General features: G+C 46.8%; 1 protein-coding gene across 1 annotated transcript in view; it reads right to left on the reverse strand.

The window, feature by feature from the left end:
- ST8SIA2 (ST8 alpha-N-acetyl-neuraminide alpha-2,8-sialyltransferase 2) overlaps window positions 1-27,372 on the reverse strand; it is a 65,972-nt gene that overhangs the window by 21,848 nt on the left and 16,752 nt on the right. The window contains exons 2-4 of the mRNA XM_026001470.2: window positions 11,286-11,348; window positions 7,674-7,802; window positions 3,851-4,108 (exon numbers count right to left, since the gene is read on the reverse strand). Coding sequence (XP_025857255.1) covers window positions 3,851-4,108; window positions 7,674-7,802; window positions 11,286-11,348 — 450 coding nt within the window. The remainder of the gene's footprint in view (window positions 1-3,850; window positions 4,109-7,673; window positions 7,803-11,285; window positions 11,349-27,372) is intronic.

The following is a 27,372-nucleotide window of genomic DNA, read 5'->3' on the forward strand; positions in this document are numbered from 1 at the left end:
CCTGGGACCTCTTCTGGGCAAACTTCCAAGTTCTAAGGGCATAGTGAGATGGATTCAATGCAGTTCAGATCTACCAAATCTATCATGGGCCAGTGAGGGCTGTGGGAGAGGCAAAGAAAAAGTGATGTGGAGCCTGCCCCCAGTAGGCTTCCAGGTTGGTCAGGGGAAAGGAAATGGGGAAGTGCATACCCAGCTACAATATTGGTCAGTTGGGGTGTCATCCAAGTGCAGTGCTGGAGACTCTGGGGGAACCCTGGGGCTGTAAGCAATGTGAGGCAGTCTCCCAACCTCACTCAACATGGGATCCGACTCATGGCAGGTATTCTAGGCAGGTGTTCTGTGAGGGCCAGGCTATTCCCATGACCATGTCCCAGGGCCACTTCTTTAGTGAGGATGATGGGGACAGCTCTGCCCTGACATGCCCCTCACTCACAAGGCAATTTTCTTCATGCGGATGGCCGGGGGGGAATCAGGATGGGAGTAAGCTTGATCTAACTGTAGGCCAGGCCTCCTGAAGCAAATTCTGGGTGGACTGTAGGTGGGCTGCCCTGCTTTGATGGGCATGGCTCTGGGCTGGAAAGGAGTCTGTCCCTTCCAGAAACAGGCACGTCCACAGGTATAGGGTGAGGAGTAATCTGCTGGGGAAGGAGGCAGCTCATGTTTAGCTCTGACCCATATTGCCTGGGCCCACAGCATGAGCCCGGCTGCCCTAGCCTGCCATGGACCTGTGGCTCTCTGCACCTCAGTTTCCTCACTGCAAAAGCCAGGGCAAAATAGAACATTCCTATCAGGGTTGTTGTGAGAATTATATAAGTTAATGAACATGAAGTATGTAGAATTGAACCTGGTACATGCTAAGTGCCTAATGAACATGACGATGATGGTGGAGATTTGTCTGTGAAGAGGCATTGGTTCATTAGGTGAGTGAGTGTGTGTGTGTGTGTGTGTGTGTGTGTGTGTGTGTGTGAGTGTGAGCACACAATGAAGTTTTGATCCTCAAACATCTGGGAATTTATTTTGTACATACATGACCCCGAGTGAGGCAGTCTCCTCACACTGCCCCTGAAGGCTCATGGGGACCCTGCGGGGACCAGCCTTCCTGTCCAGCCCCAATTCCCAGCAGTACTTGAGGTTGGCAACCTGTGGTCAGTCAAGCACCAGCCTCCAGGGTCCATGGATTGAGCTTCTTGCTTCTATACCTTTCCTCACGCTGCTTCTCCTGCTCACCTTTTTCACTTGCCAAAGTCAACCAAGAGGAATTATGCTTCTTCCAGAAGCCTGCCCTGAACTCTTCCAGGAGGCTGTTTTGCAAGCTCATTGTGTTTTGCACACAGGGCGTCTTCTCACTGTATAGTGTAGAGTGTTCTGAGAGGGGGGCAAGGTCTCAGTGTCTCCCGGGCAGAGAAGGTGCCCGATTAACGAGGAGCAAGGCAAAGTGATTGAAGACTTCAATTGACAGAGACCCAGAACATCCCATCAGGACCTCCTGGTGTCTGTTATCTCATGGAGACTGGAGCCCGAACTGGGAGCCCCTTGTCTGTGCCAGGCACAGGCTTGGACAGGTGTCCAGAGATGGATGGGAGCAGCCTGCTTTGGGGAGCTCATGGTCAGTGTGAGGCAGATGGGGTGGAGACACAGGCTCCACTGTGCACTCTCATTCAGATAGGCAAATGCTACAGGAGAGGTAGTGTGGAGTCGTAGGGTCACCTCCTGGCACCCCACGGAAAGGCAGGGGAGGAAATGAACACTCAGTGTGCTCTATTGTGGGAGACACCATCCAGCACACTAACACATGCTGACTCAGGCAGTGGCCACAGAATTGCACCCTATTTACTCTTTGTGGGGGCTTTGGCCCATAGGATCCCCTAGGGGGAAGGCAGATGATTGCCCAAGTGGGACTGAGCCCAGAGGAGTGGCCCTGGTGGGGCGGAGGAGCCAGTGCTACCACTCGGCATCGAGAAGGGTCTGTGCACAGTACAGTTTGGTAATTTTGCCCTAAAAGAGCACCAAGGTCACCCCCCAAGACACGCAGGTGTGTGCGAGAGACAGACCTAAAGGTCAACGGACAACTTCATGGTGCTCTGGGGAGCTCTCTTCTTCATGCCTCAGGGCCCTCCTTTCTAAGCACGTGTGGACAGGTGTAGACATGACCTTTGGGAAAAGGCAAAGCAAACTGTGGCTGCACTTCTCAAAGTGCAGTCCAAGCAGCAGCAGGAACGGTATTGGGAATGCAAAGTCTCAGGCCCCATCCCTGATGACTCTGCATGTGAATACGCTCAGCGGACTCCTGGGCTAGTCTGAGTTTGCGAGCACGGGGCCAGAGCACAGACTATTCCTAATGGAAGGATTCCAACAGGCTGAGTCCAGCCCGTTCGTTTTACAGGTGATGATACTGAGGTCCAAGTCATGTGACAAGTGAGCAGCAGAGCCAAGACTGGACCCTAACACCACATTGCTCATCTTGCTGTGTAAGTAGCCAAAAGGGAAACCGCTGGCTGGAATCTGCCCTTGCCTCTGGAAAATGCTAGGGCAGGGCTGGGTGGAGCATGCAAACCTCACCACTGAAGCTTGTGACAAAGCAAGAGGCATGGCTTACAGGTGTGACACCACGTCAGGAAGGCCTCCCATTCCATGTGCCTGGCACCCTTACTCGTACCCTCTGCCTGTAGCCTTAACGCCTCTGCCATCCCACTCCACCTTTGCTCTGGCTTCCATCAGACAAGAGCAAGGAACCCCTGCTTCCTTCCCCCCTTGCATCCCACTCCATCCCTGAGTCTCCAGACTGGGGGCTTTAAGAATGGGGGTGAGCCACTGGCTATGCCAGGTGCAAGCAGAATCCGGCAAGGCTTCCGAACTAAAACAAGTTTGGCTGCTAGGCAGCTGTGGCTCTTCCATTGCGGTGGATGCAGAAGTAAACACACCATCTAATCCCACGTCCTGAAGTTCAGGGTGTCCTGTGAGAAGGCCGATTCCCAAAGCCCCAGGACAAGGCTCTCTTTGCATCAGGACAGCCTCAGAGGAAACGTGAGATGCGGTATGCACTCCTGCCAGGGCTGGGGCACTGTTTGGTATGAAACTCGAGGCTCTGTGTGCCCTACTTCTGACGAGGGGACAGCAAGGCCTTGTTCTGAGTCTGTCTGGGTTGGGGGTCAGGTAGCAGGGCCATTGGTAACTGACTCCAAATGTGTCCCCAGGAGAATGAACAACGAGAGCTGATATTTCAGGAAGAATGATGGTCAAGTCCAAGTTTCTCTGTCCTCCCACCCCCCACTCACTTCCCAGATTTTGACTACAGGATAATAGTTACTGGCAGAGCACCACCTTCAAGAACACTTACAAGAGGTTTGCAAACTTGGACTGACAACTGGCCGGCTAAGGCTTTTTCTAGGGGTCAGCAAACTTTTTCTGTAAAGGGCTAGATAATAAATGTTTTAGGATTCTGGCATTTGTTCTCTGGTTGCAATACTTCAACTCTGCCCACTAATCTAGCTATAGAGGATATGAAAATGAATGGGCACAACCATGTTCCAATAAAACTTTATTGATAAAAACAGGCTGTGGGTCATAGTCTGCCTACCTCTGTGCCAGATTAGGGATTCTCAACCTTGGCTGTGCACCAGAAACATTTAGGCTCCCTGGGCCACATGCCAGGGCTCCAGATCCCTCAGATGGACTTGATTGATCTGGGGTGCAGTCTGGATACCTCAAGAAATTCTAATGCACAAACTTGAGAATGAGGACTAACCCAAAGCAATGTCTCTGTCTCTTGTTTCAACCTCTTGGGACAACTGGCCATGCTCAACTTAAAACCTGCCTGTGGCTTTGCGCCCAGAGCCCCTGCTGCGGTTACCTTATGACAAAGCTGTGCGTGTCAATCTCCTGCCCGCAGCCACTGTTCAGCAAGACCCCGGAGTTCCCCACGATGGCACAAGTCCGGAAGTGCTTGTTCTTCAGGGGTGAGGTTCTGGGGAGGAGATCGTAGAGGTTCTGGGACACGTTCATGGTGCTGTCGCGGTCAAAGATGTAATGAATAATGTCTCCGGGCTTCAGGGTCCCCTTGAGGACAGAGATGTCCTTTTCAGCATCCAAGAACTTTAAGATTTGCTTCCTACAAAAACCAAACACACGTGAGGAAAAAGTTTCCCTGTTGCTAGCTGCCTTTTGCCAACCCAGCTTTTGCTGTCCCCTGTCACCTGGTAGTGTGCTGCAGCCAGCACACAGGTGAAGCAGAGTTCAGGTGCCCTCTGAGGATGGGTTCTGGGGGGGGGAGCATCAGAGATGGCCCAGAAGGCAATTATAGCGGGGGCCAGTCTGGTTTTGGGGGGTTATGGCCTCTTCCTATGAAGGGCAATAACTGCCCAGGGAGATAACTCCATGAGGACATATCATGAACTCATCACAGAAGGCCCTGTAAAGAAGGGTGTTCCAGTGTTCTGGTTTGCCCAGGACAGCCTGCTTTTAGCATTGAAAATCTCATGCCCCAGGGAGCCCTTCCCCGTCTTGGACAAATCCAGACAGTGGTCACTGTACTGTCATTTCCCTCTCATGGGGTTCTGGGAGATCATCTGACAGGAGGTCCTGATCCAGGAATAGGAAGCCAGGATGACACCTGTCCCTCACTCCTCAGTCATCTGTTTGCTTCCACAAAGATCTTCTCTGGGCAAAGGGGTGAATGGGAGTGTGGATACTGTGAGGTGTGTCAACCCCTCTACCTTTGAGAGACTGAGAATGTGGCCTGCCGTCCCTGAACTAGTCCATTCCGTGGAGTGTGCTGCCCTGTCTTCCACTGCTGTCTAGTTCGGGGATTGTAAAAATTGATACCACTCTGGTCCCTCAGAGCAAGTTCCTCTGTGCTGTTTCAGAACAAAGATGAGCAAAGCATGGCTCTCTAGGCTCTAGGATGACTTTGATTGGGGTGGGGGTGGGGTGGAGTTCTAGAATCATCTAGCACAGTACACAACAGGAATGAGGTGTGGTCAGAAAGAGGATAGGTGTCTTCTTAGAATCACCTGGGGAGATTTACTCAAACCACCCAGGCCTAGCTGGGTGTTTATTGTCTGACTCTCCTAAAAGATCTTTAGAAGTGACTTAAGTCACAGAGAGAAAGAAATTTGGTACCCACATTAGCCTAAACGAACTTCATTTCCTGCAACAAGCCCCTATCTAGCATAGATGCAATGATGCCAGTCTTCTTTTCCACAAAACCTTCCTGCACTTTGCAAATGTGAGAATTTGCAAGATGGTTGCCCCATCGTGTGGATGGTAATACTGATGCCTGAGAGCCCATGTGACTGGGGATGTTGACAATCTGTGGTGTGTCCCAGCAGGGTGCCCATTCAACAACCCACCCCACCCCCACCCTTCGGGAAATTATAACAAATCCAGAAGCGCTGGGCTCACAGCTGAGAAATCCTGACTTTGAGAATGGTTCAGAGAATGAGAATGGTCTCTGCATCCTTTCTCAAGCTCGCAAGTGGCTCTAAAGTGTGCCCGGATTTGGGAGCACTCTGGCATAGCCAAGGGGCAGCTAGAATGCTGGGTGGGGCCCAAGGCTCTTCTTCCACTAGTCTTTCCTTATTAATGACCTGGGATCTATAGCCATCATGCAGGAGAGGCACCCCCATGCTGAATAATTTGTATCTCTGGATGGGAAAAGAGGCATTATACTTATTCACTGCCCTTTACCAAGGATTATACAACTTGACAAACTGATACAGTGTGGTAATTGCTAAAGCCTCCATAATAACTTACCCCAAAGTATTTAAAAGTAAGGAGAGTCCCCAGAAACTTCATAAACACCTCTGTGAGTGAATTAATTTATAACTAATTATGAGAAATTACTATCAATTATTAAACATCATTCCAAATCACTCACAGCATCTTTTATGAAGAATAATTTTGGTGATTAATTGAAAGAAGCTGAAGGAAATTCTTTTCTCCCCCTGGGGAAAGGCACATTGTTCCTGCCAGGGTGGCTGTGTGTTCGCAGGCTTCCGTGGTCTGGTCTCTGAAAATGTGTATGTGTGAAGTGTCCACTTGTCTACCCGGTGGCAGAGGAAAGGCCATGGGGATGCAGGGAGGATTTCACTCTCAGATGGTGTGGTGGGGGGTTCCCCCCAAGTATATATCTACTTCCTAGCCCTCAGAGCCTGTGCTGTGGCTTTATTTGGAAATAGCATCTTTGCAGATGTCATGAAATGAAGGATGGTCCTTCATCAAGATGGTCCTGGATTATTACCCTGGACCCTAAAGCCAATGACAAGTGTCCTTACAAGAGGCAGGAGAGGGAAACACCCAGACATAGAGAAGACCATGTGAGATGGGGGCAGGGATTGAAGCGATGAGGCCACAGGGCCTGCAGAAGGGTTGGGGCACCGCCTGCCCCTGCGGAGGGGGCATTTGGAACTCGGGCCTCAGAGCTTCGAGAGAATACGTTTCTATTGTCCTAAGCCACTTAGGGGGCGGGGATTGCTTAAGAGCAAGCCAATCCTGGGAGACTACTGCAGGTGTTCCGCTGACCAACCTAAGGGTGCTGCTGATCCAAGGGCGAGTGACATAGGCATGCAGCTGGTCCACCCAGGGGGCCTTAGAAGGGGCACTGGTGAGGGTGGCAGAATGATGGCAACAGGATTTAGTTCCTTCAGATGGCCTCTCAGCTCCTGGGTCCTGGGTCTCACACCTTTCTAGCCGCACTCCCCCCCCCCGCCCCCACCAGCCACCATCTCACTGACCTCGCCACCCACGTTTTCTACTTCCTACTTTGGGTTCCAGCAGCACTGAGCACAAATAGCAGACGTCAGGCTGTGTGTGCAAGCGGGACGCAGCTTGGCATGCCTGGCAAACTCCTAATTACCTTTCAAAACCCACTGCTCCTTTCCTGGCTATCCTGCTTAATCCCCTTACAAAATGAAGTGTCCTCTCAGTGTGATCTCTGGATTTCCACCTATTCATAAGATGCAACACTACCTAATGTGTGCATCACATGGCACTGTCCTGCCTCATAGCTGCATCTCCCCGCTAGCATGTCCGGCTCATGTCAGCACCCCAGGGCCCCAGCACGATGCCAGGGTTATCCTGACCAAGCTTTCCTGGGTCAGTCGTGGCTACATGAAAGTCAAGTACTCAAACTGCTGACACTGTAATCCCTTCTTTACAGCTCTCCGTCCCTGCCAGCCAGCAGTGACTGCAGAATTCTGAGACATCACGCTCGAAAGCTCAGGACAAGAGTGCTCTCTGGCTAAGCACACCTCTTCTCTTCATGTCAGCTCCTGGGTCGCCTCCACAGAAAGGCGGCACAGGTGCCGGGCTGGCGCAAGCAGGAAACGTCTCCTGCCAGAGAAGGACTCCTGCTTTGCATCCTCTGGGAGAAGCCACCTGTGGTCTCCACCCCCCAGGCTCCTGCTGCCACAGATCTGAGGGCCTTGCTCCTTCTGGAACCAAGGACCTCAGCAGGGCCACCTCCCACGCCCCAGTCACTGCACACATGTGCCGGGCTGCTGGGCTTGTCTCAGGCTTTTATTTCCAATTGATCACTTACAGATGACACTTGTCTCAGCGGGGGGTAAATATTTTATTTCTATCCTGACTTCTTTAGATGATGGAGAGCGACAATTTGCTGGCTTGCGCCAAAGAAGGCCAAGGCTGTCTCTTGTCCTATAGGTAATTACCACTACCTGATCCTCAGAGAGAGCGTCTGGTTGTGCCTCCATTTGGCCGAGGCTGGCTGGATGTTGTGCTTAATGCTTTCATTACTTCTGTCAACAACAGCTGGCGACGAGGAGCCATTTATTACAACTTCAGCTCTGGAAGGGAAAAGAAAAAAAGAGAAAGAGGGTAGACATGATCTGTTAGCATGCCGATGACAAGTCTAATAGTTTTGTTTTTGCACGGGCTTGGATGTAAACTTCGGGAGAGCAAAATTGCAGTTATTACCTGAGAAGGGAAGGAAGTCTATTTATCCTCTAGAATGCACAAACTCTCTCCCTCAGGTATAAGCTGCATACAGTTTGGAGATGGGGGAGGGGGTGGTGGAGAAGGAAGGAATGTTTTTCCTCCCGACATCCCCGCCCCAGTGTCTCCTCCCAGTGAAACCTAGCTGTCACTGTTGGAATAGTAATAGATCTTCAAGTGACTTTTGCAAAAGTCCGCAGTTGCATTAGCAGCTGGGTGTCATAAGATGGTCTACAAACTTAATAAAGAGTAAATAAAGCTCATACCAGCTGCAGCCTGCAGCTTCCCCACTTCCGCTTATCCCATCACTGCCTCGTTTGTACTTTCAGATGCCACCTCACACCCTGTTTCACAGTTCTCAGTGCTATGTCTCGCTCTCTCACTAGGCTGTAAGCAGGGGAGCTCCCTCATTCATTTCTTTATTCCCAGTGGTCTAACATAGCAGGTGCTTAATAAATGTTTGTTGAATTGGAATTTGAATTTCACCCTGGGGGAGCCTGGATGGATGAAGGAGCTGGTTGGCCCTGTGTGCCCGAGGCAAATCACAGTTCTGGCTGCACACCATTTCTCCACCTGACTCAGGAACACTAGGTATTCCGGGTCTGCTTGAATTCTGAGGTTTGAAATCTATGCTAGTAGGTTTCTAAGAAACTAGGTTACAATTACATCTCTAAAGGCAGCGTAGTAGCCAGCCTGCCTCTGTTAGACACAGATGCATGTGGGTCACATCAGAACTTCCTTTTGTCTGTGCTGACAGCAGATTCTCCCACTTAGAGTGATAAGTGGATTTGTGATGCCAAATTTTGGAGCTCTAAAGAATTCAAACCAAACATCTACGTCCTCAGCATTTATCTCGAAAGAGCCAAGTTAAAAAAGATGCAATCCTTTTAACAAGGTCTACAGCCGATGCTCTACTTTGCTTTTTATAGGTAGAGAAGAAATTCAGTTGGGGGTGCAAATTGTCTCTGCACATTCTCCCCGCATACCTTCATTTCTCAATATTCCTGACTCTTCTGGCTGCTATAGCTGGTCTTGGATTCAAACATATGTAACTTTTGCAGAGGACTAGAAGAGGAAACAGAGGACCCGACCTTTGGAAATGTTGCTGTTTCCATGAAAGGAAGCAGAAGGTGTGCATGAAAAGATTCCACAAGCTGTGTGACTGTGGATAAATCACTTTACCTCTCTGAGCTTCAGTTTCCCCATTTATAGAAAAAGGGTATAGAAGAGGAAGACATCTAACATTCAGGTTCTGGAATTCTATAAGGACCATGATGTCTCCTGCACCTCTCACTAACTGCCCTCTCATGAAGCTCCAGGAGGAGCTGCTTGTGGCTGTAACCCTTTGGTACTGCCTCCTTCTGCACAGGCCACAGGCAGGAGCAGTGATGCTCAGGACCACAGATCCAGCTGCCACACCCCAAGAGCACAAACTTCACTGCAGCTTAAATCTGGGATAGAAAAACTTGACTGCTTGTGATGGGGCATTGTCTTCCTAAGTGGCTAGCTGATGTTCCCATTGGTAATAAGTGACCAGAACCTGGCCTCTTATGGCTTGATGTGGATTTCAGCTAAAGTGAAGCTCCCTAGAAAGTGGGGCACATTGGGTGATCCCAGGCTCTCTGAGGCCATAAGGTTTTGCAGAGGTACCTATCCTGGATGCTTGCCCAGGGGATTTGCTTGGAAAACTCCAGAAGGAGTTTCTAGGCTTCTCTGGGACAGAGTGGAGGAGGCGAGGAAGGGAAAGAGGTAAACACTGGCATGACTATTGGCCAAATTCCATTTCTCTCTCCACTTCCTAGTGAAACTGTGGAGGGGACCCGGCACTGCCAACCATGGTCTTCCTGGATGTCAACCCTGGCTCTGTGGCTACTGAGGTAGGGGACTTGGTCAAATCACTTCAGGTCTCTGGCCTCTGCCTTCTTTTCTGTAAGATTGAGGGGATGGATTAGGTGACCCAGGAACCACCTCAGGTCACTGGTTTTACATGCTTTACATTGCACAAACCCAGCTGGATTGGGGAGTTGTCCTAATTCAATGAGGAAACAGCCTCAGGGGGAGAAATAATTTGCCCATGGCCCCAGTTAACAAGCACAGGAAATGAATCCAGGTTTGACTGGCTCTTAAGACTCTTTCTTCCTGCTTCTCATAATCAATTTTGATTAAGACTCTTCCACCCTCAAGTTACCATGGGGCACAGCTGTGGCAAGATCAAGGGGCAAGATCTTTTTTCTCCAAAAGGGGACGTTTTTTTCCATAGTAGAGGAGAAAGAAACTTAGGTCACATGGCCTTCTCTCTCTCTCTCTCTCTTTTTTTTTTTTCTGCATTTAATCAGGCATAGTGTTAACTTCATTTGTAGCTTCCAGGTAGTTAAGAGGTCATTTGAGATCTAGAAGCAATGATGTCAGGGAGAGAGAGGTCACTTTCCTGAATCATGTGGGGTTAGGAATGGATATATTGAATAGGTCTGATAGGGTCAAGAAACCTAAAAAATATCTATGGAAGGGCAAATAGCAGACTCTACTCCAAATAATTTGGATTTATCATTCCCAGACTGACCACGATAGGATATTTAGGAAGTAAAACAAGACCTTCATTTTCAGTAGTGGTTGCTTATGTCAAATAATGTGGCATTCTTTCTTCCTTTCAATGTTCCTTGAGTTCAGGCTCATAGACTGTAGGTCAGAGCTATGGGACAGTTGTCATCAGTGGACAATGGGGACTCAGAGGTATGGCCCAACTATAGTCAGTGGCAAGTGGGGTCTGTGGCTTGCAAAGCATTTGCTCACTCCTGTGTATTGAGCTGCCCCTGGCCAACGATCATCACAGGAGAAAACAGTCTTTTAGAATTTAGCTTGTGCATTCAACAATCAAGATAAATATTATTAGGTTGACTCCCTAAATATTTTTAAGAGGTTTTTGCGAAGTTCCAGAATGTTTTATTTTCCTTCTTAAACTCCTAGATAAGCCACCTACCACAATGAAACTGAGAGAAACTCCTGATTCTCTTTAGAGCTTCCATTGCTCAGCAAAAACACAAGTTATGAATAAGCACATTGGTGGCTCAAGGGCTTCAAAGTGTGTGGGCTCTTTTCCAGAAAGTAGCTCTTACCCATCTGAGTCTTCCATCTTTGCAGCCTCTAGACCCTGGGCCATTTCATGGGCTCTTCTATGGACAGCTCCTCCCCAAAAGTGATTAGGGAAATGCAAAGCCAAAGTGAAAGGAAACAGATCTATTTGCTAAGTAAGAAGGGCACCATCCAGCAAAGAGGAGAAGCAGATTAATAGCTGCCTTACAGCAAAAACAAATGAACACAAAATCTAATTTACAAACCTATTAGATTTGCTATGTAAGCTGTTCACAGCTGATCTGATTGTACCTCTGCCTCCAGAATCCCTGCAAGACAAAGGAAATGCATTATTTATAAACCCAGCTCTTCTTTGTAAAGCCCTCTTCAATCACCAGGAGATCCCGCAGCCGGCCTGGAGAACTATAGAGGGAGAATGAGATCTCACTCTGGCTTCTCCAGAATGGGCATCATCCTGGCCCAGACACAGACCCAAGCATTTTACAGGGAAGTAGGCCTCCCAGATCCTTCCCACCTCCCACTTGAACACTATTTTAATTCCTATCAGGGTTTCCACTTGAGACTTTCATTTGAGTCTTGAGACAAACTCCTTTGTGTTAATCTGCCCTAGTTAATCCCACAGGATAGTACCCCTCAGCATGACTCAGCATCTGCTCTAACATGACTCAGCATCTGCTCTCCATGACTCAGCAGGACTTGGCATTCACTCTAGCATGATTCAGTATCTGCCCCCAGTCTTCTCTTGCTCTCACATGTGTTAGAATGTTGTCTGTCACATTCCAAACCTGAGACACCAGAAGTTCAACAGAGGCAGCAATGATTAACTCAATGTGATACCAGATGTGATAATGATCTGCCTTTTGGTGGCAGGAAAAATAATAAGTCGTGTCACTTTGTAGGGGGGAGCAGGTGATCAGTGAATAATGGAGTCAGTCCTCTGCTTCTCACTCTGGAATATGTTTTTGGGGTAAAAGCCTTCCAAGGCCCTTTCTAGCCCCACCATCCATTCAATTCTGGAAAATTCCATTCTGAAGGGGGGCTGTAGGACCATGAAGTTTCACCCTGCTTTGTTATCACATTGGGCCGGGGGATAGATGAATCCTTTTACCCTTGGTACCTAGTCCACCCTGTGCACTGTGTTGGTTTTTAAAAAGTGGTGAGACTAATTATTTTTATTAAATTAAATATTTTTTCCCCCACTGATTTATAGGATGTGTGGTTGAGGAGCTATTTCTTCATACTTTTCTTATTTCTTAAAGTTCCATCTTGCCTTTCAGTCAGGGTATTGGAGCACTCCAAAGAAACAATTAAATCACTGGCAAAGCTGTGTGTTTCAAGGGATTCTGTGATTTAATGAAAATTCTTTGGGGGAAGTTAACACCTATCTCTACACTGGCTGTAAGTCTGGATTTTTCTGTCTGCTTCTTTAGGGTTATCATATCTGTAGTTATAACACTGTGTGTGTGTTGTGTGTATGCATGTGTGTGAAAGCATACATGTCTTTTCCTGATGGACTGAAATGTCCTTTCAGCATTATTTGGCAACAGGCAACATTCTCCTATTTCACAGCCAAATAGCCAGACAACAGGAAGTGTGCTATGTCCTGTCCAGAGTCTCCTCCCTCAGGTCTTTCCTCAGGTCTCAAATTTCCATCATTCCTGGTCTAGTTCATGGATTGGCTCTTCACATCTTAAATCAATGCCTACTATTTCCTTTTTGTCCCTCCTCGGTTCTCCCTGAGATGACAGAGCTCTAGCACTTTTAACTCAGAGATCTGGGCGTATCTGTCCAACTCTGGCCCTGTAACTATGTCTACTCAGATCAAACCCCAAGGGCTTTCTTGGGTGTACCACCGTCCACATGTCACTGACCTTTCACATCCCTGCACCCTGACCCCTGTCCTCAAAATCAGTATTCTTTGTGGGGAGGGAAGACCTGCAGAGCCAGATATTAAGTCAAGTGCAGTAAATAAAAGTGTGGTAATAGCTCAAGGCTAATGAAAGGTTAATGGAACAAAAAAAGATCATGCAGAAAGACTGCATATAAGAATTGATATACGGCTTTAAAAAGTCATGATCAATGAGAAATTCAATAAATGGTTTGGAGTAGTTGGTTAACAATCTAGAGATGAGGTGGAGGGGAACGAGTTGAGTGATACTTTATTCTACACAGCAAAATAAATTTCAAGTGATTTAACTAGTGTTTCCTAAACAACAGCCATTCTCATACTCCTACCATCAGTTCACCATGTTTCATTTATCACTCACACCATTACCTACTTAAGTTTTAAAATGGACTCATCTTTAAAAACTCTTTATCCTAAGCAATGCCATCTGTGAAAAATACAGATTTGATACCATGATTATATATGCATTTGAAAAGAACACAAAGTCATTAACAAAAAAATATTTATCAGTGGAATTCCTAAAGTCATATTATCCCCAAGAATACTTGTAGTACCATCTGGGAAAGAATGAATTGAAGAGGCACATTTTTAAGGAAGGTATCCCAGAAGAAATTGGTGAGAAAATGAAAGACAGATTTGACTTTATAAAAATCTAAAACTCTGCTTATACAAAAAAGCAATCCTCAGTAAACTCTGTGCACAGTGTCTTTCAGGAAATTGAAGCAGGGACCAGGTGAGAGAGCACTGTCTCTATGTAGCCCTCTGAATTAATGTGACCAAGCGTTTGGAGAGAACCATGTGCCCAACAACTTCTCTGAGTCTTTCTCACCAGGCCAGATCCCGAATGGCACTAAGACCTGATGTGGGCACTGCAAATCCAAGGCCTTTTTCTTTCTTTCTTTCTTTCTTTCTTTCTTTCTTTCTTTCTTTCTTTCTTTCTTTCTTTTAAGATTTTATTTATTTATTCATGAGACACACAGAGAGAGGCAGAGACATAGGCAGAAGGAGAAGCAGGCTCCTGCCGGGATCCTGATGCAGGACTCAATCCCAGGACTCTGGGATCACGCCCTGAGCCAAAGGCAGACGCTTAACCACTGAGCCACCCAGGCATCCCTCTGGGGCATTTTTCATATATCAGTTCTTCTTTTACCTCAGGACTTCCCAGCTTCAGCACTGTTGACATTTGGGTGGGAGATTTCTTTAATGGTGCGGTTGGGAGTAGGGTGTTCAGCAGCATCTTGGCTTCCATCACTTTATGCACCCACCCGCCAAGTTACGACAACCAAAAATGTGTCCAGACATGACTGAATATCCTCTGGGGGCAGGGGGGCAAAATTGTCTCCATTCAGAAACTCTGCTCTAACTCTTGCTTTCTGCCCATTGCCCTGGGAACATGGATTCCTCCCCCAGCCAGCCCATCTGCATCACCTTCTCAAGCTGAACACCAAGCCAACATCTATGCCTCCCTTTTAAACCATCCCCATTTTCACTTCTCTACCATCTTTTCCTTCTTTTTCCAGAGCATTCAATTGTCTTACAGCATTTGTCACTTTCATTCTGTATTTAATTATTTCAACTATTTCATGGACTCACAAATGGGGGAACTTTAAAGAAATCTTAGGTGTCTAGTCCAAACTCCTCTTCTTAGAGTTGAAACCAGGGCCTGGAGATTTGGTCCTGGTTGCAGCTTCCCCAGCTGCTCGCCGCTTTAGAATATCAGCCCCTGGAGAGCATGCATTAATCAGGTCTTTTATTTTCTGTATTCTGAAGGGCCTGCCCCTCTGAGGGTTAGCCAATTCCTAGAGACAATAAACAACTTATTTGGGAGTGTACCTTTACAGTCCACACCCCTGCCACCTCCCTGTTGGTGTCTTGCACTCTGGGCTACTATCCCCCTGCCCTAATCACCCCAGAGCCAGGTATTAGACAGCTAGGACCAGCCCCTATGTCCCAGAGCCTGCTGAAATTATTCAAACTAGCCAACCTCAGCCTGTTTGCCCTGCCTTACTCTTCCTTCCTGTGAGAACAACAATAAAGGCTCTAGCCCACAGTTTTCCCTGTCTCACTGCCTTCTGAGTGAGCTTCCCTATGTGGCCCTGTATGGTGTGGCATGCCCCTTGGGATCTAGGAGTATAACAAATCATCTTTTTTTTTTTAATTTTTATTTATTTATGATAGTCACAGAGAGAGAGAGAGAGAGGCAGAGACACAGGCAGAGGGAGAAGCAGGCTCCATGCACCGGGAGCCCGACGTGGGATTCGATCCCGGGTCTCCAGGATCGCGCCCTGGGTCAAAGGCAGGCGCCAAACCGCTGCGCCACCCAGGGATCCCACAAATCATCTTTTTAATGGCAATTGTCTCCTGACCTGTTGGCCTGACCATACCTAAATAATAATAAAACTAATATTAAAACAGGGGGGAGCTCTGTCTTGTTCACCTTCACAGCCTTGTGTAAATGGGGCTCAGGGAATCAAATCTAACTTCAAGGTTAAGTGGGACTTTTTTCCCAAATCTTCGCTTCCCAGTGTGCACACCGTGCATATTATTTACACTATACAAGACACAGTTTCACCTTTCAGATATCCATAGAATGGGGCAGACTGTCATGAAAAGAAGTAAACTGCAGATGTTTGGCTCAGCAAGAATCACATGAATTGACAAGGAGGGTTTTTTTTTCCCTTCTAATTAGGTTTTGCCTTCAATGTTATTAAAATGAATTTATATTCCTTACAATGGGAGACTACTGATACCTGCTTGGTTGAGTAACATAAGAAGATTATCAGGTGAGAAGAATTTGCTAGAGATAATTCACAGTGTGCTGAAGTCACAGAAACAAAGTTGCTTAGATCATCCAAAGGAAAAAAAAATATGGGAAAGCACTACGCACACATAAAGAACTCTATAAAATGAGGTATAATACTGGTAATAACCACTGTATATTTGACCCTGCTAAATATTCTCAGCCATAGCAATGATAGAGATTCACTGCTTTAGAGCTCTACATTTTAGGACAGTGATCTCCTTTCCACCACTGGCCCAATACTCTCTCCAAGTAGATTGTACTTGGTAAACTAAGACAATACAGAAAAATATTATGTTATTAAAAAAAACATGCACAATTAGTTCTGTTTTTGATGCAAAGCAGCTAGCAAACCTGAGAACTGCATTTCTATGTTGCCTTTTCACCCAAGCCCAGTTGTTTATGGGTAAGGTAACATCCAGTGGGTTGGAGTCTTGTAGCTGTGTTAGAATTCCTGTCTTCTCTGTTTCCCACTGGAGAATCAGGCCCAGTAAACAAACTGTCAGCTTTAATTAAGAGTCTAGACCCAACTTAAATAACTGACTAGTCTTGAGAATAAAAGATTAAATTAAAGCACAAATCATGAATTTGCAGATGTTCTTCCTTCAGAGTTTTGGGAGGATACTGAATATGTTTTTTTTTTCCCTCTCCAATTTTTGTATAAAACCACTTGGAGTTTGTACCTGTTGACATCCAAGGGACACACTATAAGTATATGGCCCCAGAGATGCATGTGGGGAGGACAGTAAGGAAAGGGATGATTCATTTGGGGTCAGTCACATGGACAGAGCAAGGGCTTCTTCCTACAGGCCTTAAGGGGGAGTTTTTTTTTTTTTTATTTTTTTGTGGCAAAATATACTTAACATGAAATTCCCATTTAACCCTTCTAAAGTGTACAATTCAGTGGCATAAGTATATTGTGTAGCCATTACCACTATGTAGCTCTAGAAGTTTTTCTTTAATCAACCAAAGTGAAACTGCACCCATTAAATAGTATCTTCCTAATAATCCCCTTGCCCCTAGACCCTGGTAACCTCTATCAACTTCCTATCCTCATGAATTTCTCTATTCTAGATATTTTATATAAGTGGAATCATACAATATTTGACCTTTGTGTCTGGCTTCTTTCATTTAGTATAATTTTTTTAAGACTCTTCCACATAGTTCATGCATCAGAAACCTGACTTTTGATGTGGCCCTTCTCAGGAGGCAGAACATCACAGAGACAAAAGAGGGAAAGACTCCTCCAAGATGTTTGTATCTTGATCCTTGAGCATCTCTGATTAGAAGAGGAGCACAGGTTCTACCAGCTGACCAGGGTTTGAATAGTTCAGGGGCTCTCCTCTGCTCAGGGCTTACTTGGCTAGGAGCTTCCTGAATTCGTTGCTGGAAAATTAAGCTTTTCTATCCATCTCCTCCTCCATTGGGCTAGTTTTACTTGGCCAAGGGCTCAGATGGGCAAGAGGCCCAGCCTCGTTGATCCACTGCAGATCCTCACCACGAGGCTGGCAATAAAATTATTTTCAGTTGCCCTAGCACAGTGGGAAACATGGCACCCTCATCCTTTGGACTAGGCCAATTTGCATTCCCGAGGAGACTCTGTCACTGGTTTCTGATTCATTCGGAGCAGAAGGCAGTAACATGTGTTGTTGCCCATAGGCTCAGTGATTCGTTTTGGGTTGGGCACTGTGAGACCATCCCCTACCACCTGTATATTACCTGCATTAGTGGGAACTTCTTCCCAGCTTTCCAGTCATCCTGATCTAAGGCATCTTCAGTAGACACCACTGCGTAGTCCCTGATGAAGGACTTGCACCCAGCCACAAGCTAGTCAGGAGTGATATAATGGCTGGAGTCATCAAGAGACCTGAAGCTCGAGGTCATATTTTCCAAACTCTAAGAACTAGAGGTTACTGCATTCATGCCATTCACAACCTTATAAGTGTAGCCAGCCTTTCTAGTCACATTTCATAGCAACTCCAAGGGGCTGCATTCTCCAGGATTATGAGTCAGCAAACTTTTCCTTTAAAGGGCCAGGCAGCAAATATTTTAGGCTTTGTGGACCAAGAGGAAAAAAGGAAGAGGAAGATTTTACAATGAGAAGAATGCAATTCTTTGGGGGAGGGGCAGAGATTAGAATTTGCTTAATTGAGACTTAAAGCTAGTAGTCCTGTCATCATGATAGAAAGGTGGTGTCATTCCTCTATAAAGCCTTCCCTTCCTTCTTTCCTCCTGTGAACTCATCAGAACACGTGTCTCGAATCTCTCTTTTGTTTTTTTTCTTTTTTCTTTAATTGGAGTTCGATTTGCCAACATATAGTATAACATCCAGTGCTCATCCCGTCAAGTGCCCCCTCAGTGCCCATCATCCAGTTACCCTACCCCCACCCCCCACCCGCCTCCCCTTCCACTACTCCTTGTTTGTTTTCCAGAGTTAAGAGTCTCTCATGTTCTGTCACCCTCTCTAATTTTTGCCACTCATCGAATCTCTCATTTGGACTTCTACTCTATCTACGCTTACAGGGTTGGAGAACCTTTCATTCAGGGATGCAGGTTAAGAGCACAAGGCTCTGTGATAAGACTCCCTGGGTCTGAGTTCTAGCTGAACTAGCCATTAGCTGTGTGATCTTTGACCATTATTTAACCTATCTAGAAGCTTTCGTTTGTTTCCTCATCTACAGAATGAGTAACAGTATCTACTTCACGGAGTTTTTGTAGAGATTGCATGAGCTAATGAATGCAAGGCTTTAGAGCACTGCAGGACATATTATAAAGCACTCGATATTAGTGTTACACGTCCTTTGATTTTTCCCCCCAACCTTTAAAAAATGTCAAAACATTCTTGGCTTGAGGGCCACATGATAACAGGTAGCTGGCTGGATACGATCTATGAGCCACACTTTGCTGACCTCTGCTCTAGGGAGTGAAGAGCAAAATGCCTCTCATCCTCCACGTGGGAGGCGTCTTTGCCGTATTTCTTTTTGATGACATCCTTCTGATTGAGCACAGCTTTCCTGAAGTCATAGCTCCAACAAGAAGGACCATGAACTTCACTGCCAGCTCTTCGCTAGCGTGACAACTACTGTGGATCATACTGAGAGCTGGAACTGGCCAGTCACTTCTGGACTGCCAGCCAGGACTTGGTGTGACCGTAAAGGTCAGTTTTATAGGCAGCGAGTGACACTTCTGCTATGGTAGTTCCATCAAATTTAGACTTATCCCCAGTGCCCTCATGCCTGTCACCAGTTTGTCTCTGGTTCCATGAACTCAGCTTCTTGCTCATCAGGTCAAGTTTAAAGCTTTACTTACGGGCTAACAGTCTCTGTGACAGCTTTCCTATACAGCGAGTCTTACTGTACAGGATCCCTTGAACCTCACAGATATTGAAACATGACGGGAAGAGAGCTCTGAAGAGACCTGTGTAGGGTTCTCCCCTGACAATGATGTTCTCATGACGATCGAGATCTCTGCTGTTGATACCAGGGACGAGGGTGAGGTCAGCAAGCTCATGGGTGTATCTGTAATGCCCCTGAGCTCTCCTCATCCACTGTTCAGCTCCTTTCTTTGCTGTTCTCCCTTTTTTCACTTTAAATATTAGCTTATTATTAAATTATAAAATATTACTCATTTGCTTTGATTTTAGGAAACTTTTGCTTGTTAATCAGCTTCTGTCAGTATACAAAAAGGAACCAGTTCACTCCTGGCTCTCCCTTCGCTCAACTTCAGAAAACATCTGTGTGAACTTAGGGCTTTGATTATATTCCAGCCAATTTCCCTAGTCTTCATATAAAAGTACAGATAGGCATCTGCAGATCAACATTCAAGTAAACAAGTCACTTGGATGCCAAACATTTTGTACCATGTTTATTGCTGATCCTTTGATCCTTTCTCATCATGAAACTGTCACCTCTAATGGGGTGGGGAGGAGGGGGCCCTATGATTTATCATCCAAACCAGAGCCCTTTCAGGGTAAACTGAGGCACTGATTGCCAATCCATGTGGGACTCGCCATCTTCCCATCTGTACCCATTTTATAAAGAAGACAGACTTTATAATAGAAAGACTTCTAAGAGAATGCTGTGTTCCAAAACCCTGACCACTCAAAAACCAGAAACCAAGACAGTTAAAACTCAGAGATGAGACATACTTATTCTGTTGCTTGAGCTGGAGACAGTGAGGTTCTTGGTAGAGAAGACCTCTGTTAGTCGTTCATGGCTATAGAGACATTTCTGAGTCCCCCTGACCCATTCTGAAGGCCCTGCTTTATAGCGGGCCAGTGTACTCGTCCTACTTCCATGTCCTGGTCCTACCTGCACCAAGGTTCTCCCTACCACTGCAGCGTCACTAGCCTGTGGCTTTGCCAGACTGTGGTCGAACATAGGACAGGGGCCTGCTCATTTCTGTATTGTGAGGAGTGGGGTGTGTTTCTCCTGTATGCCAAACATGCTCGGGAGAGGGCTGCTGAACGAATAGATGAGTCAGAAAAGCTGAAGGTGTCCTTCCATTTTAGAGAAGAGGGCTCAGCCTCCCAGAACCATGGCTAGGGTAGGAAGTAGGGAAACCCTAGTCTCACTTCCATCACCACTGCCCACCTACCCATGTCCCCATAGTGGTGCTCCAGCTGCAGAGCTTTTGCACTGGCTATTCCCTCTCCCTGGAACACTCTTCCTATAGATAGCTCCATGATTCACTCCTTGATCCTTCAAACCTTGGCTCAGATGTCACTTCCTTGGAGAGGCCTTTTCTGGCCAGCCCCTTTAACTGCTCTGCTCTGCTATTCCCCTCATCGTGGCCCTCCCCACTCCCAGCTCCTTTTGTCTTCTTATCACCATATTCATGTCTTAAACACACTATCTGACTCTGCTCCTGGATTGTAAGCTTCGTGACAGAAGCGTGTGTCTGCCTTGTTGACTGCTGCACCCCCAGTGTTGGGCACAGTGCCTGGACATCATAAGGGCTCAGTGAATATTTGTAAATAGAAGGAGCCTGCCTCCTCCCTTCCTTTGTTACAAGAGAGGAGCTAGCTGTTCTCTTATCCAAACCCAGCACCTCCACCTGTGCTCTGGATTGTATCCCTTCCAGCCTTTTGAAACTCTTGTTCTATCAACTATTTCTTCTCTCTTCCATATATTCAACAGCATCCTTTCAGCTTGCTAATACTTCTGATACTTATCTTGGACCTCACAAGAGCCCCGTGAAGCAGAAATGCTTATCCATTCTATGTGAGAAGACACTCAGGCACCAAGAAGGTGAAATACTTCTCTGTGGGCAGCACAGAAACTAAGTAGGGACACGAGGATTTGAACCCAGTGGACAGGCTCAGGAGCCCAGCTCCTGATTATCTGCCATGTAACTGGCTCATACCCACCAGCATTTATATATATGTTTGATTCCTCATCTTAAATAAACAACCCAACCTTAACTCGCTATTCCCCTCAGCATCTTCTCTATGTCTTGCCAGTACTCTGCAAACTTCTTACAGCATTGTCTACGCTAACCCTCTGTGTTCCTCATTCTGCCCTCTCTTGGCATCACTCCAATCTGGTCTATGTGCCTGTCACAGTATCAAACGAGCTCCTGTGTGAACATCTTGCAATGGATGCTACTCATTCCCCATCTTATTCGAATCCCAATCTTGTGTGATGACAGTGGCCGCTTCTTCCTTCCTGAATAGGTAAAATCAGGGTTTCCTGGGTCTGGCCATGGGACAGATCTCCCTCTGGAGGAAATAGGAAATATGCTACTATGGAGGGACATGATGAACGATTCCCAACAAAGAGATGGGTTAAAGTCCTCAGGGCATCATTACGATTCCTTCTGGCTCAGAAAATCCATTATTATATTAAATCATCTCCTCTCAACACTTTAAGGTTCCACTTATAATGACATAAAAATCCCTCCTTGATTCTCACTACTCCCTAGACCGAGAGAGCCCCCAATTAAAAGTCTTGATTTTTCACTATATTCACACCCAGCAAGATTTCATCCAGTATTACTTTCTACAGTTTTTCTTACAAAATATTAGTTTTATAAAATTTTCAAATACAAAGTATACCAGAATATGGCTTTTTTTTTTTTTTCAAATGAAACAGCCTCTCTTTCCCCAGCAAAATTTACTTCCTAAGAATTAGGAAGCAACCCAGGTGACAATCCCTGTCCCAGATGGATATGTTAATAAAACATATTTTTAGGAAGGGGATGCAGATTTCAAGAGAGCAGTGAAAAATATTAATAACCTCATTTGCTTGACCCCACCATGTGCTGGCTCTTTACCAGGGACATGTTAATTTCCATATTTTGGTTTTAGAAATAAGACAGACTCCAAAAGATTAAGTGATTTGTGCAGTGAAAACACTGGCAGAGCCGGCATTGGGGTTTTCTGTGCCTGCAGAAAGCTGGCCCCAGCATCCTGCCCTTCACCTGCTGCAGATAAGGATTTAATATACTGTCAGGGAGACACCAGGAAGTTGAGAGGAAGCAAAGGTTAACTCAACAAGTAGATGTGAGACAGTTGGTGAGCTAACTGGAGAAATATTCAAATTAGATTCTTCACCTGCACCGCACCAGTAAGGATAAAATGTGATCCAGGAGTGGTTTTATATGAAAAATCTTTCAATCTTACTGTTTCATTCCATTTGGGGTACTAGAACATAATACCATAGCCTGGCTTATAAACAGATATGTATTGCTCACAGTCCTGGAGGCTGAGAGTTTGAGATCAGGGAGCCAGCTTGGTCAGGTGAAGCCCTCCTCCCTCATCTGAATCTGACTTTTTGTTCTAACTTCTAGTGATGGAACAAGTGAGGGAGCTCTGTGGGGTCTCTTGGATAGGGCACTCATCCTATCATGAGGGCCCCACCCACATGACTGAATTCCCACCCAGAGGGCTCCACTTCCTAACAGCATCACAGTGAGGGTTAGGGTTCCGATATGTGAATTTGGGAGGACACAAACACTCGACCATAGAACCTCCACTGGCCAGTCACTTGGTGTCCATTTATTGGCAGTCCCTGGGCCTCCTGCTACAGACATAGTATTAACCTTGGCTGTCATTTTTTCCTTTTGTATCGCATTAGAAATATACTCTTGCAAAAAAAAAAAAAAAAAAAAACCTGAAGCAAGAGGTTGGCAGCTCTGAAAACTTCTCATTTCATTCATGTGGTCTGCTATGGATAAATCTTACTCTTTAAAAAGAAGCAGAATACCTGTCCAATGCGCAGTGCTTTGCTCTTGAACCCTCCTCGCCTCGCCAGCACTTGAAAGGCCTTTACCCTAAGCCAGCCTTTCTTCCCTCTCTTTTGTTCAATTCTTGATGGAGCCGCATTCAGAAACAGCATCCCCATTAATGTCAGCTGCAGCCTTTTCCTGAGGAAACTGCCCCCCCCCACAAGGGCACCAGTGTTGGAGTAAACTTTGAAGTCCTATTTCTTCTGGGTGTCAGATGTGTCCCCCACCCTGCCTTTGCAGCAGCCACCATGCAGGGAGAGTTGGCATCATGCAGAAAGAAGATAGCCAGGACCATCAGTAAGGAACTGGGGTCTGGCTCCTGATGGTTCTGGCTTTGCAGCTCCAGATGTCTCTAGGTCCTGATGTCCTTCTTGGTAAAGCAGGGTCCTATTGTGGGGCTGCAGTGAGACGCGCTGGACAGACAGGGATGTCAGTTGTGGTGTTCAGGGGATGGCTGCTGCCCTACTGATTAGAGGGCATTAGAGTCCATTGCTGTGCATGGACTCTGCCAAGGCGCCTTGGAACAGCTATCCTCAGGGAACCGGCCTTTCAGCAGTACAGCCCACAAGGGAGAAATAAGGATCAGCGGATGGAAGCAAATGGGTGTGTTCACCATGGCAGAGCCATGGTTCCTGCTGCCACTGCTCTCGCTGATGGTGTGCCAGAGATTGAATTAGTGCATTTCCTTTTCTTCCGCAAAGAAACTCTCAGATAAATAGCAGGAGGCACCTCTGAAGGTCACATTGTCAAGAGCTGGGCATGGTGTGTCCACTGGCTGCCAAGCTGTGCTGGACTGAGCCCCCAAGGGACTGTCTTGTGGAGATTCTTGAAGTGCCACCTAGTCCTTGGGCAGGTCTGACTGCCTAGCAGTTCTCTGTTCTCTCTGCTCTGCCAGTAAACTGAGCAAGACCCAAAATATGCTGAGAGCCACGGACATTGTCCTCTTCCCTTGAGTGGTCTCACTTCTCCAAGTGCTCCTTGAACCTTTCCCATTACTTTTTCCCAGCTCCTCCGCACCTGCTCTCCTCTCCACGTTCATAGCTCAGCGCCCTTCTGAGCATGGGTCACTTGTCCAAATCCCAATTTCCATCGCTTGTCTATAGGCCATGACTGCCTGATGTACTGGCAGGCATCCCTCACTCCTGGCCCCAGAATCATGCACATCCTGGATATCTCCACACAGAACTCAAACCTGACCAGGATGGCAGCCCACCCAGTTCATTCAGAATCAAGGTGGCATCTATACTCTCCACCTCTCACTATGTTCCCCCTTCCAAGACCACTCAGCCTTCAGATTATACACCTGAGGGGAACAGGTGTCAACCTTCATGTCCTTACCCTGGATCACTGCAGATGTAAAGTACAGTGTGGCACTCCCTCCTTGAAACTCTTTTGGGTACCCTCACAGACCCTCCCAGCTTTCAAAATAAAGTTCAGAATCCTTAGCAGAACACAGGAGACACTTTCTGAGCTGGCCCTCTCTGTCCTTGTCTTCCATTTTCCCATAGAGACAGCTGCTAACACCACCAAGCAGAGGGAAGTTTCTGGAATGAAGGTCGGATCCAAGATTGTGTTTTTGAGCCTCAGGCTCCGCCTCAGGAATCTTTTATTCTATCTCCATTTTTTAAATTCAGAATTTATGAACCCCCCATCATATCTGGCCTAAATACCTGGTTGGGTGGGGGTGGCTTGCATATGCTAGCTCTGATTTTAAAAATCAGACGCCAATATTTTAAAATTCAAGGGAATAGTTATTGTAAAGCATGGTAATATCTGGCTTCTTTTGAGCAATCAGAAGGTCTGGCCATACTGAACCATAGTCATTGGTTGAGTTGAGTTGAGTTGAGAAGCAGCCATGCAACAGGTTGGTGGGACTAGGGGTAGAGGAGGTATATGCTACATTTCCCCCACAGTCCTCACCACTCCCTCTTGTCTTACCCTGAGATACCTCACTTATGTATGTGCCCTGCTTGGACTTGGTAGTTTGAGATCCCTGGACCAACTCCTTGCTACTCAGGTAGCACAACCGTGCATGTCACCTTCTCTGTTAACTTCCCTGACTCAGAAACCCCTCTTATGCCAGGTATACCAAGCCTGCTGGACCTGAGGGTGGGCAGGGAGCAGCAGGGGTACTAGTTTCTTGTTCCTTCCCAGCGACAATTTACAAGATGCTTATTGATAAAGTCAACCATAAGCAGAAGAACACCCAGGGGCCCAGTCCTTTGCCCCCTGCAACATGTAGAAGACAAAGCTGCTGGAAAGAAAATCTGGGAGCTTCGTTCGTCTTACCATGCAGTGAGAAACTGCTCCCCAGAGCTTACTAATTGAATCACCAACTAACAGCATAGTAAGAGGAAGCCAGCCCCAGTTCTGGAAGGCTACTTAGCCCTGATGTCTTCAGCTGTCAGCCGTGGCCTCCATCCCCACCCCCACCCTGTGTTCTGTAGGAGTTTGAGGCTCTGAGGAGGAATTGTGGAGGGGTTCTGCCAATTGGGTCCTCCCTATGAGCCAATTCCTGATTGCCTTGGAGAAAAGCCCAAAAACAGTGCTCAGGATGGAAAACAGGACCTCCAGCCTTGTTGAGTTTGGGCATGGAAAATGACTTCACTCAACAAACATCACTGTAGCTTGTAGCTGGTGGGCCTGGGGTGGAGATGGGCATAGGGAGGATGGTGGCACCCAAGGCTGTGTCAGGTGGATGCTAGAAACAGGTGTCTGGGTGGGAACTTGAGAAGGACTTTGCTTGGATAGACAGAGCCCAGAGGAGTGACCATCCTGAGTTACTATTGCCTGGGCACCTAGCATGCAGCACTCGCAGGCCACACACTGGCTGTGGATTGTCTTGCTTCGTCTCTATCACATCCCTATGAGGTGGATGTTTTCGTATTCCCATTCAATTAAAGATGTTAAGCATTGAATCCAAGGATTTATAGCAAAGAGGGGCTGGAGGCAGAATCTGAACCCAGCTTTGTCTGAAACTGTCTCCAATTTGGAAACATGGTGCAAGGGGTTGGGGGTGGGGGCGGTCAAAGCCTGAGTGGAGTCAAAACTGGGGTTCTGTGTAACTGAAGCAAACCCAGAAGAGAAGCCGGAGAGCCAGGCCAGACAGCCATTGTACCTGAGACACTACACCTGACTCCAGACAGATGCTCCAAACATCACCTGGCAGAGTCAAGAGGAGGAAGCACGAAGCCACGTCCTATAGGAGGTGCGTGCATCTGACTAGATTGCTACTCTCTCATTCTAGGAGGATTTGGCCCTCATGCTTCGAATGTTTCTAGCAGCTTTTCAGGAAGTTCAGGCTGTGTGAAAGGCCAGGAGCCTGGTTTCTGTTGTGAACACACGAAAGTGAAAGGAGCAAAAAGAACGGGACAAGTGGCCCCTCCTTTGCTTTTACTCTTGCCCTGAGCATCGGTTTGGACTTCCAGGGAGAGTCTGCCTGTCTGCCTCCCAAGTTTGGGCTGGTGGCTTTGCACGGTGCTCTGGGGTCAATAGCTCAAGGTATCATTTTGGGCTTTGATACTGGGGCTGCCTCAAAGCCTTTACCCCCTCCCCACTTCTCTTGCCACCGAATTCATCTAGAAAACATCAAGGAAGAAGCTATGGTGAAGTGGGGGCTAGTCTGCCCCTCCCTGGACTTTAGAATAAACCAGAGGTGAAGAAAATTCTTTGCCAGCTGACTTCTTCATGTGACTACAGTGGACTGGACAAGTGGATGGAAATTTAACCCTTCTTAAGCTCTTGTAAAACACCCTGGCATGTGAAGGGCTTTGTGTGGCCACATCAGAATGGGGAGGAATGGGGAGAGGATGCCCAGAACCTACACACCCCCTGGTAGAGGGTTGGCAGAAGGATCTAGCATCTCTGAATTTTTATTATTTTTTTTGACAGAAATGCCTCTTTGATCCAATACTGTCAAAAAAAAAAAAAAAAAAAAAGATTGGCAGAAGAACACGGGCTTTGGTGTGATCCCTAGCTCTGTCTTCACAAGCAGAGTATTTAAAACTGAACCTCCTCACTCCTTAAAGTGAGTAAACTTTGAAGAGTAAATGAGGTAATGAATACATACAAACAGCTTGGCAGATGCTATTTTTGTTCTATTTTTATTATTGTTCTCATTAAATCATTTCTGAGAAGAGAGATAGGTCATGGCTGGATTCCTCTGCCTTCCCGTCATTTTGTTCCAGTTAGCGTGCACTTATTGAGCACCTACTATGTGACAGGCCCTGGGGGCACAGTGGGGATAGACAGATAGCCACCCCCTCCACTCCAGCTTGAAGGTGCTTAAAATCTAAATTTGGAGACCGGAAGCACACACATACAATACAAGAAAGGCAAATACCCCAGCAAAGGAAGAGTGAGTACCTGTTATTCAGGTACCCAGTGGCACTGAGAAGGA

Source organism: Vulpes vulpes, chromosome 14 (assembly GCF_048418805.1).
Source record: "Vulpes vulpes isolate BD-2025 chromosome 14, VulVul3, whole genome shotgun sequence".
Lineage (NCBI taxonomy): Eukaryota > Metazoa > Chordata > Mammalia > Carnivora > Canidae > Vulpes > Vulpes vulpes.